This window comes from Phocoena sinus, chromosome 14, assembly GCF_008692025.1.
Source record: "Phocoena sinus isolate mPhoSin1 chromosome 14, mPhoSin1.pri, whole genome shotgun sequence".
NCBI lineage: Eukaryota > Metazoa > Chordata > Mammalia > Artiodactyla > Phocoenidae > Phocoena > Phocoena sinus.
In genome coordinates this window covers 27,462,081-27,473,820 of record NC_045776.1, presented here as the reverse complement: position 1 = coordinate 27,473,820, position 11,740 = coordinate 27,462,081, and the positions used below count along the sequence as shown (strand labels likewise).

Sequence of the window (11,740 nt, the reverse complement as noted above, 5' to 3'; positions counted from 1 at the left end):
ACTTTATTATCAAGAGACCTTGAAATACATATCTGAAAGCCATAAAACCTCAAATTTCAAAGCTCAAGTACCTTTTCAGACGTTCACCATTCCTCTATAAGCTGTACAAAAACCATTTTATGATAGGCCATTTGGCTGCCGCACAGGAAGGCCATTAATCAGAGTATTCAGGCCTGCCTGTTCAGAACAGCCAGGTGAAGTGCCCCATCACATTAGTCTCTGAGTGGTTAAAAAAAAATACATTTGAATCTTAGAATTTGTTGCTCCTGGTTCACTGCTGCAATAGAATGGGCTAGGCTTTAGCTCAGTAAAATCAGGGAAAGGGCCATACAGCTTAGAATTCTTGACATGTTCTAGCACAACTCTTTATTTACATGAACAAAAACTTAAACGACTTACCAAGTTCATACAGCTTATTGACAGTAGAAACTAAAATCTAAATGACCAGACTCACCAAACTTTTCATAGGGCACATCTGCTTTTAGTATCAGTATCATCTGTCTATCATTAGACAAATTAAACTAGTACTTCTATTTATACAGAGAGCCTACCGAGACTGAGAAGAACATAAACATTTTGGCTTTCATCAGCTCATAAATAAGTCACATAAGCAAAATGTCTTTATCTCAAATCATAATCTGTTTATATTGTAATGACAGAGGATTATGGTAGGGTGGGTAATGTGAGTGTCCACATGAAAAATTCTTATCTATTTGGTGAGATCAATAGATCACACATATAATATAAAAGCGGCATAATAAAAACTGCAATATGGAGGTAACTGACAAAAGAAATAAATGAAGTTAGCTGCTTTAAGAGAGCAGAAAGTTGGGGGTAGACAAGCAAGAGATTGCCATTTTTCATCAACAGCCCTGTCTTGAGTTTTTGATTCATTAAATTATATGCCTGTGTTAATTTAAAAATGAATAGAGCCCAGAAAGTCACAGGCATGGGTGAAATTTAAATACAACACACATATGGCAGTTTAAGTGGGGAAGAACCATTTAATAAATGGAGCTGAAAAAACTGGATATACATATGGAAAAGAAAAAAAAAACTTCTGACCTCTACACAAAAATACAACTCCAAATGGATGATGATGGTCAATCTTTTATGTCAACTCGGCTGGGCTATGGTATCCAGTTTTTGGTCAAACACCAGTTTAGACATTACCGTGAAGGTTTTCTTTTTTGGCCACGTGCCACTCAGCACATGGGATCTCAGTTCCCCCCCCCAACCAGGGATCGAACCTGCTCCTCCTGCATTGGAAGCACAGAATCTTAACCACTGGACGGCCAGAGAAGTCCCATGGGAAGGTATTTTTTTTAGATGATTAACACTTAAAAAGCAATAGAAAAAAAAAAAAAAAAAAAGCAATAGACTTTTGAGTAAAGCAGATTACTCTCCACGTGGGTGGGTCTCATCCAGTTGAAAAACCTGAGGTCCACCATGGAAGAAGGAATTCTACCCCAGATGCAACTGTTCCCTGGGTCTTCAACCTGCCCATCTACCCTTTCAAACCTGCCAATCCCATAATCTCTCCATACAGCTATGTTTAATTTCTCTGGAGAACTCTAATACTGAATTAAGCTCAGATGACAAAGCAAATCTTTAGAACTCTTAGTAGAAAATACAGTTATCTTTCTGACTGTAAAAATTTCCTAAATAAGACCAAAAATACTAACCATGAAAACTTGATCACTTAAGAACTGCAGCTTATAAAAGGTACGTTAAAGCACACAATGAGAAAATATTGACATGTTCACAATTTTACTGATACCTCCTTTCTCAATTTTTGTCCTAATCTTTCACTCTTCACTTAGCTTTTTATTTCCTTGACAATTTTAGTTGCCCTGTTCTTTTCCTGCCTATAGTACCTCTTTATGCAAATTAGTCTTCTGGGAAGAGAAGTCAATCAGACTTTTCAACATTATCAAATATGAACTTTGCCACATATATCCAGTTAGTGAATTTCTCTTTAATCAATCACAAAGCACTCTAGAATCTTACAAAGAACTGTCTCGAATATTATGTGGGCCTGCTAACTTTATAATAATCAAGTAAAAAAAGCTAAGAAACATGTTTACCAATTCCTCAAAGTATAATCTCCATTCTTTTTAAAGAATCTATAGGGCTTCCCTGGTGGCGCAGTGGTTGAGTCCACCTGCCGATGCAGGGGACATGGGTTCGTGCCCCGGTCCGGGAGGATCCCACATGCCGCGGAGCGGCTGGGCCCGTGAGCCATGGCCGCTGGGCCTGCGCGTCCGGAGCCTGTGCTCCGCAACGGGAGAGGCCACAGCAGTGAGAGGCCCGCGTACCGCAAAAAGAATCTATAGAAAGCCACCAAGCCAATATGGAACCTTTATTTTAATGTGATTACTGTACATCTGAAGTATTGGAATAATCCTTTTATAAATGCAACAAGAAGAAACAATGACAAAACCAAATCTGGCATTTGACGTGAATCCATAGGAGTTTAAGCTTCAAACCCAGCCAAGAAGTTTGTTACAACCTCTTTCATCTTTGCATCTGACTCTTCTGAGATCTTTCCATCAGCCCTATTTTGAAAACAAAAGCAGATCAGTTCTGACCTGGATAAAAATTCAATGACTAGCTTAATTACAGAATTCAAAAGAATTTTAACAAGACTTTACATTTTAAAGCTTACAAAAGAGAAGACATCAGTTGTGTTCATACCTGATTTTGCCCAACAGGGTTTGATGTTGGCTGATAACATGAGACAAGAAAGCATTCTCAAACTTTGTGATCTTGCTGGGCTCCAGCTTATCAAGATACCCCCTGACACCAGCGTAGATAACAGCCACTTGCTCTTCAATAGCCATGGGAGCTGAAAACAAGTAAGTGAGTTGCTCAACAAATAAATGCCATGTTTCCAAAGTCAGAGAAACTTACTTTTTCCACAAATTATTAACACGTGTCTACAGATCGCCTACTTTCACAAGTGGAAACTCCACATCAGTACTCCTTCCCACCTCCCCGCCCTGCATCAGTTTTTTCCTCATGATGGTAAGCCTTGAAGTGTAACCTCTGAGCATATTCCATGAGCACTGTATATCATCCAGCAGCATTTATATTCTTTTGGGTATAAATAACTTGCTGAAATTTTATAGCAAGGTAGTACACATTAACATTCTTTTTTTTTTTTTTAATTTTTTTTTTTAGGCCGCACCCACAAAGCTTGCAGGACCTTAGTTCCCTGATCAGGGATCGAACCCAGGCCCTTGGCAGAGTCCTAACCACTGGACTGCCAGGGAATTCCCGACACTAACATTCTTTTAAATCTGCCAAATTCCACAATCATATAGCCAAGAGGGTGATGGTGGGGAGGAATGGAATCTACTATGTCTTAACTCCCAAAAGAAGGGTATTAGTACACCTTTCCTCACATTTAAATTCAAATGATAAGGACTATACTTTAATTAAGTAACACAGGTATCAATCACATTCAAAAGACAATATCTCTGATCAAAGATTAACAGCACATATTCTTATAAGGAGCTATGTGATATTCCCAGGTCCTAACACACAGTAGGAACTTGACCAAATGGAAAAGTACAACTCACCATACTGTCCTTGCTTCAGCAACTCAGTCAAACGCACACCACGACTCAAGAGCTGTTGAGTGGCAGCATCGAGGTCAGAACCAAATTGGGCAAAAGCAGCAACCTCACGATACTGAGCCAATTCCAGTTTCATGGTACCTGCCACCTGAAATACAGAACTGGTTAATTCACACAATACAAAAATACTTACCTCAATGACACAGACCACCATACACTTTGATTTTTAACCTAATGACAAAGTGATGCGAATTACCTGTTTCATGGCCCTGGTTTGGGCAGCAGATCCAACACGGGATACAGACAAACCAACGTTAATGGCAGGACGGATACCTTTGTAGAACAATTCTGTTTCCAAGAAAATCTACAATGTAAGGAAAATACTCACGCTTATTAGCAGGCCTTAAGAAATCAACTATTTTCAAAATTAAGTCATTGTAGCAAATGCTGAAGCCAGGAAGAATGCTAAATACCTTCTCATGGTAAAGAGCTCCTCAAATCTTCCACAACCCAATCAACCTGAATATTCTATTGCTGAGATTAGGAAATGTGGGTGAGATGCGAAAAGAACATGTATCATATTTATATTGAATCTTATACAGGTGAAGTGTGATTTCTCCAGGATTTGCTTCAAAATTATACAGGGAAGAGAATAGTGGGTAAAAAGAAAGCAAGAATGAAGTACACTATACCACGAATTGATAAATGGGTGGGATATGTGGGGTTTCATTATACTATTCTCTTCACGTTTGAGAGTTTCCATAATGAAAACTAAAAAGCATTTAACAAATTAGTTCAAAACTACTAATCTCAACCAATGCCTTCAAATCATCCAAAGCTTTCACACTTATTTAATCATAAAATCAATACCTGTCCGTCAGTGATGGAAATGACATTCGTTGGAATGTAAGCAGACACATCACCAGCCTGTGTCTCTATGACTGGTAAAGCAGTCAAGGAGCCACCACCAAAAGCATCGTTCATTTTGGCTGCTCTCTCTAGCAGACGGGAGTGTAGGTAGAACACATCACCAGGATAGGCCTCACGACCAGGGGGTCGGCGGAGCAGCAGAGACATCTGACGGTAAGCAACAGCCTATGGTATAGAAAAGGGTTGTGAAGTTCACCTATTAGACAGAAGCTACATTTGTCAACTACCACTGGGGCACCAACATACAGAGTCTAAAAATACATTTCATTTGACCTGTTTGGATAAGTCGTCATAAATGATCAAAGCATGTTTGCCATTATCCCTAAAATATTCTCCCATAGAACATCCAGAATAAGGAGCCAGGTACTGAAGTGGGGCAGCATCCGAAGCAGTAGCTGAAACCACAATGGTGTACTTCATGGCATCTGAGAAGAAAATAAATTTTAAGTTTTATATGGTTATCAATATTGTGATTTTAGATTAGAGACTAGAATAAAAATTATCTAAGTGCTTTACTACCGTGACTTACTATTAAAATTATCCAAATAGCTTCTACTTTAAAGAAACTGACAGAACCTTAAAAGTTAGCTGCTGTTTTATACTAGTTTTTTACATATTACTTTTGTATTGATTTATATTAGAAACTTCAGGTCATTAAGGAGTAATTAAAATCAGCCTACATTAAGCATAAGCTATCCTAAGATTAGCAGCATCCCAGATAACGAGACTACAGTTCCTTAATACCTGCATCTGTAAGTCTCTTCACTAACTGGGCAACAGTGGATCTCTTCTGACCAATAGCAACGTAGATACAGTATAGCTTCTTCTTTTCATCAGTTCCATCATTGAATCGTTTCTGGTTAATGATTGTGTCAATAGCAATTGACGTTTTGCTTTAAAAAGAGAAAATAAACATAAATATTACTAAACACTTCAAAGGATCCCCCAACTTAAATTTCACTCCTCTTCCTCTTCCTCCTCACATCATATTCTACTCTCTCCTGGATATCCAAAGTATTTACCATTCCAAGCCTAAAAGTAATCTTTCCACAGAGCAAATTTTAGTTAGAACTTTTCAACAAGCTATCAAGTCTTTACCCAGTCTGTCGGTCACCAATAATCAGCTCACGTTGACCGCGACCAATCGGCACTAAGCTGTCCACAGCCTTAATGCCAGTCTGCATTGGTTCCCGCACAGAGATTCGAGGAATGATCCCAGGGGCTTTCAGACCAACTCGCCTTCGGGTCTTGGAACCAATTGGACCCTGTTAAACGATAAAAAGAAACCCCAGACCAATCAGTTTGGCTCTTTGTTAGAAGCTACAACCACATCTAATAAATGTTAAACCTACCTTTCCATCAATGGCATTACCAAGGGCATCTACTACACGACCCAACAGCTCCTCGCCGACTGGAACATCCACAATAGCCCCAGTTCTCTTCACAATATCTCCTTCCTTAATTAGTTTATCATTTCCAAACACAACAACACCAACATTGTCAGGTTCCAAGTTCAGAGACATACCCTATACAAGACACAATTGAATACCCATGAAGCTTGAGTGGCACTTCTTCCCATATACTTACACTACATATGAAAATAGAGGGAAAGAGTAATATTGACTTTTCAGATCTGGTTTACTCATGAGTATTTTTCCAACGAAAAATCTTCCTTAGTTAAGACTTCTAAAACAGCAACATGTTCCATTGAATAATTACAGGTTAGAATTATAAGCCTAAGAAGCACCTTATCACATCCTCTAAGAACTAAAAGAAGCAAAGAAATTGAACAGTTTAAGCTTTTTCTACTGCATTTCCTTTGACTATGGTTTTTGAACTGGGTGCCAGTATGAAATAAAGCGATCAAGGTCAACTGGGAATTTTAAGACATGCTTGATTCACATTTGTGAGAACTCCATGAACAATTTTAAAAAACTATCTAGTCAGAACCTGTACCCATCAGGTTAGTAAAAAGTTAAATTAAAAGCTACTTAATCAAGAACAAATCTATATAATATGACAGTGCTGGGTCATCTCTCATCATTACAATCATATTTCAAAATGGTAAGACTTTAGGTCCCTAAATCACAACCAAAGCAAAAAGGCTAGTCCAGGAACTGACTCTGGTCAATAAATGAAGCTCTGGAGAATTACTTACACTAAATACAGAGGAATATCATGGAATATCATCACAGGTACAAAATCTTTAGTCTGAATATCTGATGTTCAACAGAGTAGTCACTAATCACATGTGACTATTTAAAATTTAAATTAATAATTGCCCTGTTGGGACTTCCCTGGTGGCGCAGTGGTTAGGAATCCGTCTGCCAGTGCAGGGGACACGGGTTTGAGCCCTGGTCCGGGAAGATCCCACATGCCGCGGAGCAACTAAGCCTGTGCGCCATAACTACTGAGCCTGCGAGTCACAACTACTGAGCCCACGCAGCTAGAGCCTGTGCTCTGTAACAAGAGAAGCCACTGCAATAAGAAGGCAGTGCACCGCAATGAAGAGTAGCCCCTGCTCGCCACAACTAGAGAAAGCCCATGTGATGTGCAGCAACGAAGACCCAACACAGCCAAACAAAAAGCTAAAAGGAAATTCAGTTCATCTATTTCAGCCTAACCTCTCAAAGTTATATACACTATAGATGAGAGGTTAAATTCTTAGCCAAGGTCTGAGAGCTACTGATAAAACTTTCGGCTCCATAATTAGTCTTGCATACCATCAGGCTCTTTTTCCACACTGGACACTACCAAGCAGACCAAGAAGATCTTTCCCCCTGTGTGATTAGTGGATAATTCTACTGCCCCTGGTCCACCTGGATATCATGCTCTGCTTTCATCAGAGAACCCGTGACTCCTACAACTTTTCTCACCTTACTTCCCAACTAGGCTCAATCTAATAGAAAAAAGTAGACTTGTATCATTAGAGAGCTTGATAGCTACATCACTAGCTCACTTTTCAACAACAGATCCACTCTTACTAGAAATACAAAGTCAGTGGCTTTCAACTTTTCACCGGAAATGAATTTAATTAAAATTATCAAATGCTTTCGTATAGGATGATCTTAACAGCTACAAACAGACTTGAACTTCTCAAAATCTGGGTGAAGATTTACTCAGTTTTATATTTCAATGCAATGTTTACAACTTATGTGTAAATCAGTCCCTAGGGTAAAAAGTTTGATTAACAAAAAATTTATTTTTTTCACAATCTATAATAATGACAAACAAAAACTGAAGCAGATTCAGATTCAAAGTTAAAAAAAAAAATCTTACACAATCTCTGAATTACTAAATGAATAACTGAGGAGACACCAATGTTAAAACATCAAAATCTCATTTTATAATTCACCTTTAAACCTGAAGAAAACTCTACCATTTCTTCTGCTTGAACATTTCTCAGCCCATGTACACGGGCAATACCATCACCAATACTTAAAACACGCCCAGTCTCTTCAAGGTCAACAGAGGTATCAGCTCCAAGAATACGCTCTTCAAGAATAGAGGACACCTCAGCAGTGCCTATTAAGAGAGGACAATTCCATTACAAAAAGAGCCTGGGCCAAAGACCTTTTCAAAACTCATTTCCCTAACAATATATAAACTAGAGTTGTGATCATAATAATCAAATTGCATTCTAAAACATAATGTCCAACATTCTATTCAAAAAAGCTTGATACCTACCACTATGAAAATGAATCCAAGTGACTGAGAGAAAACTTCACGAGACAAATGTAAACCAGATAAGGAGCTAATCAAATTAAGCAATACTCTTAAAATAAACATTTCCTATCTTGTAATTCTTTGGTTTAATCTCTAGGAAATCTGTATTTATGTTAAAATTTGAATATAACTCAAACTAAACTCTATAAAAAGCATATTTTTAAAATGCAGTGTATTTTAAAAAGCAACTCTTTGGGAGTTCTCTGGTGATCCAGTGGTTAGGACTCTGTGCTTTCACTGCTGAAGGTGCAGGCTCAATCCCTGGTCTTGGAACTAAGTTCCCGCCTCGCAGCCAAAAAAAAAAGGCAACTGTTTAACAAAGTGTAAGTACAGGTATCCCCCTCTTTTTGAAAGTTCCATTTATGCCATTTCACTTTTACAAAAAAGGGTAATCGCTTCTTCACACTTTAGCCATTTCAGCTAAGGAAAGGTTTCATTAGAATGTTCCACTTTCAAATAGTGAGGAAAACCTGTAACTTTTCCTTTAAAAGGATGCAGGTACTATTCTTCATCTCAGCATGTGGGAGATACCTAACTTTATTTCAAAAGCCCTAATGCACATATCAAAAGAAATTCCCCAACCTACAGCATCTTCCTAAGCTTACCTCCTCACCTCTCTATTGCATTTACAATGTGCAAATTCAGATTGCCAGGTATAGCTTACCAATTACTGTCTTTGAAAAACATAGAGGTAAAAATTACCTGCTTTTTTTCAGTGTTTTTTAGGAGAGGAAAATATTCATAGATCAGAAACGGTGCCCACCACCTGACATATACTTTGTTTCCACCAAAGGAGCATTCATTATGAGAAAAAAAAGAACCTGTACTAACATCAAAAGAGAAATACATAATTATAGTTCCATTTCACTAGAACAAGAGAACCTACCAAGACAGGGCTAAATGGCTCATTATGGGTTAAGAAACTGAGATTCCATAGTAACTAAAATTGAAAGAAAACACTAACTAATGGAAAAAACCCAAAACATCCACAATAGGTATGTAACCTACGTAACTTCATTTTTCACTTAATCGCAAGGTAGTAAGTGTGGTGTAGACACAGAATTAACAACTTACCAGTCTTCTGAAGACGAGAGTTAGAGGCATGGAGGTTCCTTACAGCAATGAAGGATGACCCCAAAGCATTTTTGGAGACCTAGTGCAAAGATTTTTTTTTTAATTTAATTTTTAAAAAAGCCTTTATAAAACTAGCAAGCTTAAACAAACGCAGGCTTGGCCTGATCAAATTATCAGCATAAATATTAACCACCTGAGAAAGCACTTTTGATCTATGTGAAAATTTATTATGCAGCTCCTGGTACACCATAAATATGCTAAAAAAAGCAGAGCATATTTTAAAAAGCAACAGCTAACAAAATATCTTTCTTTTTAAAGGCATCAGATAATATTATTTTGACTTTAGATATATTTCAATTGAGTTGTGGAAATTCTCAATTTGATAAACTGCTTCCTAAAAGGGGCAAATCTCAATAGATTTTCTATTTCAACCTTAAAAATAAAAAGCCTGTAAATGTTAGAGTTTGATTAGAAACTAAGAGATATGGCACATGCACTTTTTTAAAAAAAAATGCCAACGAATGTCAACAAAGCTTGCAGTAATCTGGACCCCTCTTCCTTCAAGTTGAAACACTGTGGTTGGTCAATGTCAATTCCGAAGACACTCCCTTCTATAGGACCTGGATGAAAATCATGAAAAACGCTTTTTTTTTTTTTGCTAACAGAAATCCAAAACGGTACCAAAGGTTGTTAAGGTAGTAAAATGACCAATATATTTATTTCACCTCCCAAACTGAGATTACTCTTAAAATGAAAGAACAAGTAAAAGTGTTTACACAGGACCTAAAAGTTATTTCCGTAACTCCAAGTGATATTAGTAATGAAGGGCACTGACCTCCACAGGTTTTTTCCAACCTATGTTCTACTTTATTTTACTTGATTTCTCAAACACTAACGATTCCTCAAGGAATCTTAAAACACGTCAAAGCACCTCAAAGGAAAATCTGCCTGACTAGGACAATTTAGAAGAAGCCAGCTCCTCTGCTGTCAAGGTATCGGCCGCAGTGAAATGCGTATTTGCACCTGGACGGTGTTTTCTTGATCGTTTCACTATTCAGCACTAAGAGACCGCCTACTGAAGCATTCAGAAAGCCACCTTCACTTATTGATGTCCTCTGAACCGACCTCGGCGAAAAGGTGGAAGCCTGGGGCCTGCTGACCTTCAATACAATGTCAGGCTCCCCAAGCTCGCTTCAACCAGGCCTGACAACAGTGCTCTGACCTTCAACGAGGAAGTCCCGGAGAAGCAGCGGGACCGAACCTCGCCGTTTCGCAGCAGGCCTCGTAAAACTAGCGCCCCAGTCCTGACCTTCACTCAAGGCCTCTCTCAGACAAAGACTGGAATCTTCCGGAGGCGCCATCTCTGGATAACACGAAGGTCACTGTCTCCCCTGCAGCACTCGGAACCCTCCCGCACGGGGCGACCAAAGGGCCCTTCCGCCGCCAGCCCAGGACAGCCCGAGTGGCCAGCGGAGCAAGATGGCGAGGCCCAACACAGCCCCTCAGCCTCCGCGCAGAAAGAGCGACCGAGCCCGTGCATCACCACCTACTGCCGCCGAGCCCCCTCCCTGCCGCCGGGACCCCGCGCTCACCAGCCCGGCCCGCCGAGGGAGGGCGCGGGCCACGGCCGCGGCGACGCGCACGGATAGCATCTTCGCTGCTCTTCCTCAGGTGCTTTCTCTGCAGCCGCAGCCTCTGGACTGACTGGGACAAAATGGCCGAGCTGCGAGGAAGGTCAAGGCGCCAGCACACGTGACCCGGAAGTACCGCCCCTCCCCCGGACGCGAATCTGCCGGTAATTACTTTTTTTAAGTATCGTTTTTAGATTTGAACCTCCAAATGATTAATTAGACCTTTGCCAGCCTCGGCCCAGGCATTGGTTACCCATTTACTTTGATCTTTCGCGTCGACCTTATGGTTGCCCTGGGCGACCACATGGGTAGCGGAACCGGCCAAGAAGCAGTTACCAGACCGCATCCCGGCAGGGAAATGATGGTGGCGTCACCCCGTCCTGGGGCGCGGCTAGCTTGACTGTCAGGGGGGTTAATTGTGGCGGGTCCGAAGCTACAGCTATAAAACCTTGGTGATGTAGGTGCAGTCAACAGTAATTTCAAATGGGCGGTTTGGCAGCAGAGCGTTTCCTGCTGGGAGAATTAACGCGGATTAATCCGCAGATCGCTGGCTAACACTCCAGACCCTCGGAGTCAAAAACTGGGGGCAATCTGAATCTTTGAAAAGCGTCCACACCATTCTAGATGATCTGATAAGCACTCAAACTGGAGAATCGCAGTTCTTTTAGATTCGATTTAAAAGAATCCTGTTTGCGAATTAGAGCAAATTGTTTTTTAAAAAAAAAGTATAACGAGCATGGGGACCTCCCTGGTGGCGCAGTGGTTAAGAATCTGCCTGCCAATGCAGGAGACATGGAT

General features: G+C 40.0%; 1 protein-coding gene across 1 annotated transcript; it reads right to left on the bottom strand.

The window, feature by feature from the left end:
- Positions 1–2,347: 2,347 nt before the first annotated feature.
- Positions 2,348–11,056, bottom strand: ATP5F1A (ATP synthase F1 subunit alpha). The gene is made up of 12 exons (XM_032603071.1): positions 10,904–11,056; positions 9,312–9,390; positions 7,867–8,036; positions 5,864–6,037; positions 5,610–5,776; positions 5,256–5,404; positions 4,785–4,936; positions 4,452–4,676; positions 3,838–3,945; positions 3,585–3,729; positions 2,698–2,848; positions 2,348–2,558 (listed from the first exon to the last, which is right to left on the bottom strand). The coding sequence occupies exons 1-12, from the start codon at positions 10,961–10,963 to the stop codon at positions 2,477–2,479; spliced, it is 1,662 nt and encodes a 553-aa protein (XP_032458962.1). The 5' UTR covers positions 10,964–11,056; the 3' UTR covers positions 2,348–2,476.
- Positions 11,057–11,740: the final 684 nt, after the last annotated feature.

What these genes read in the sequence shown, in the direction of transcription:
- ATP5F1A (XM_032603071.1), bottom strand. Translation starts at nt 10,963, where the DNA reads ATGCTATCCGTGCGCGTCGCCGCGGCCGTGGCCCGCGCCCTCCCTCGG. An exon ending in CTCTCGTCTTCAGAAGACTG is followed by an intron (nt 8,037 to 9,311) that starts GTAAGTTGTTAA and finishes CTCTCTTAATAG; the next exon opens with GCACTGCTGAGGTGTCCTCT. An exon ending in ATTGGTGACCGACAGACTGG is followed by an intron (nt 5,405 to 5,609) that starts GTAAAGACTTGA and finishes CTCTTTTTAAAG; the next exon opens with CAAAACGTCAATTGCTATTG.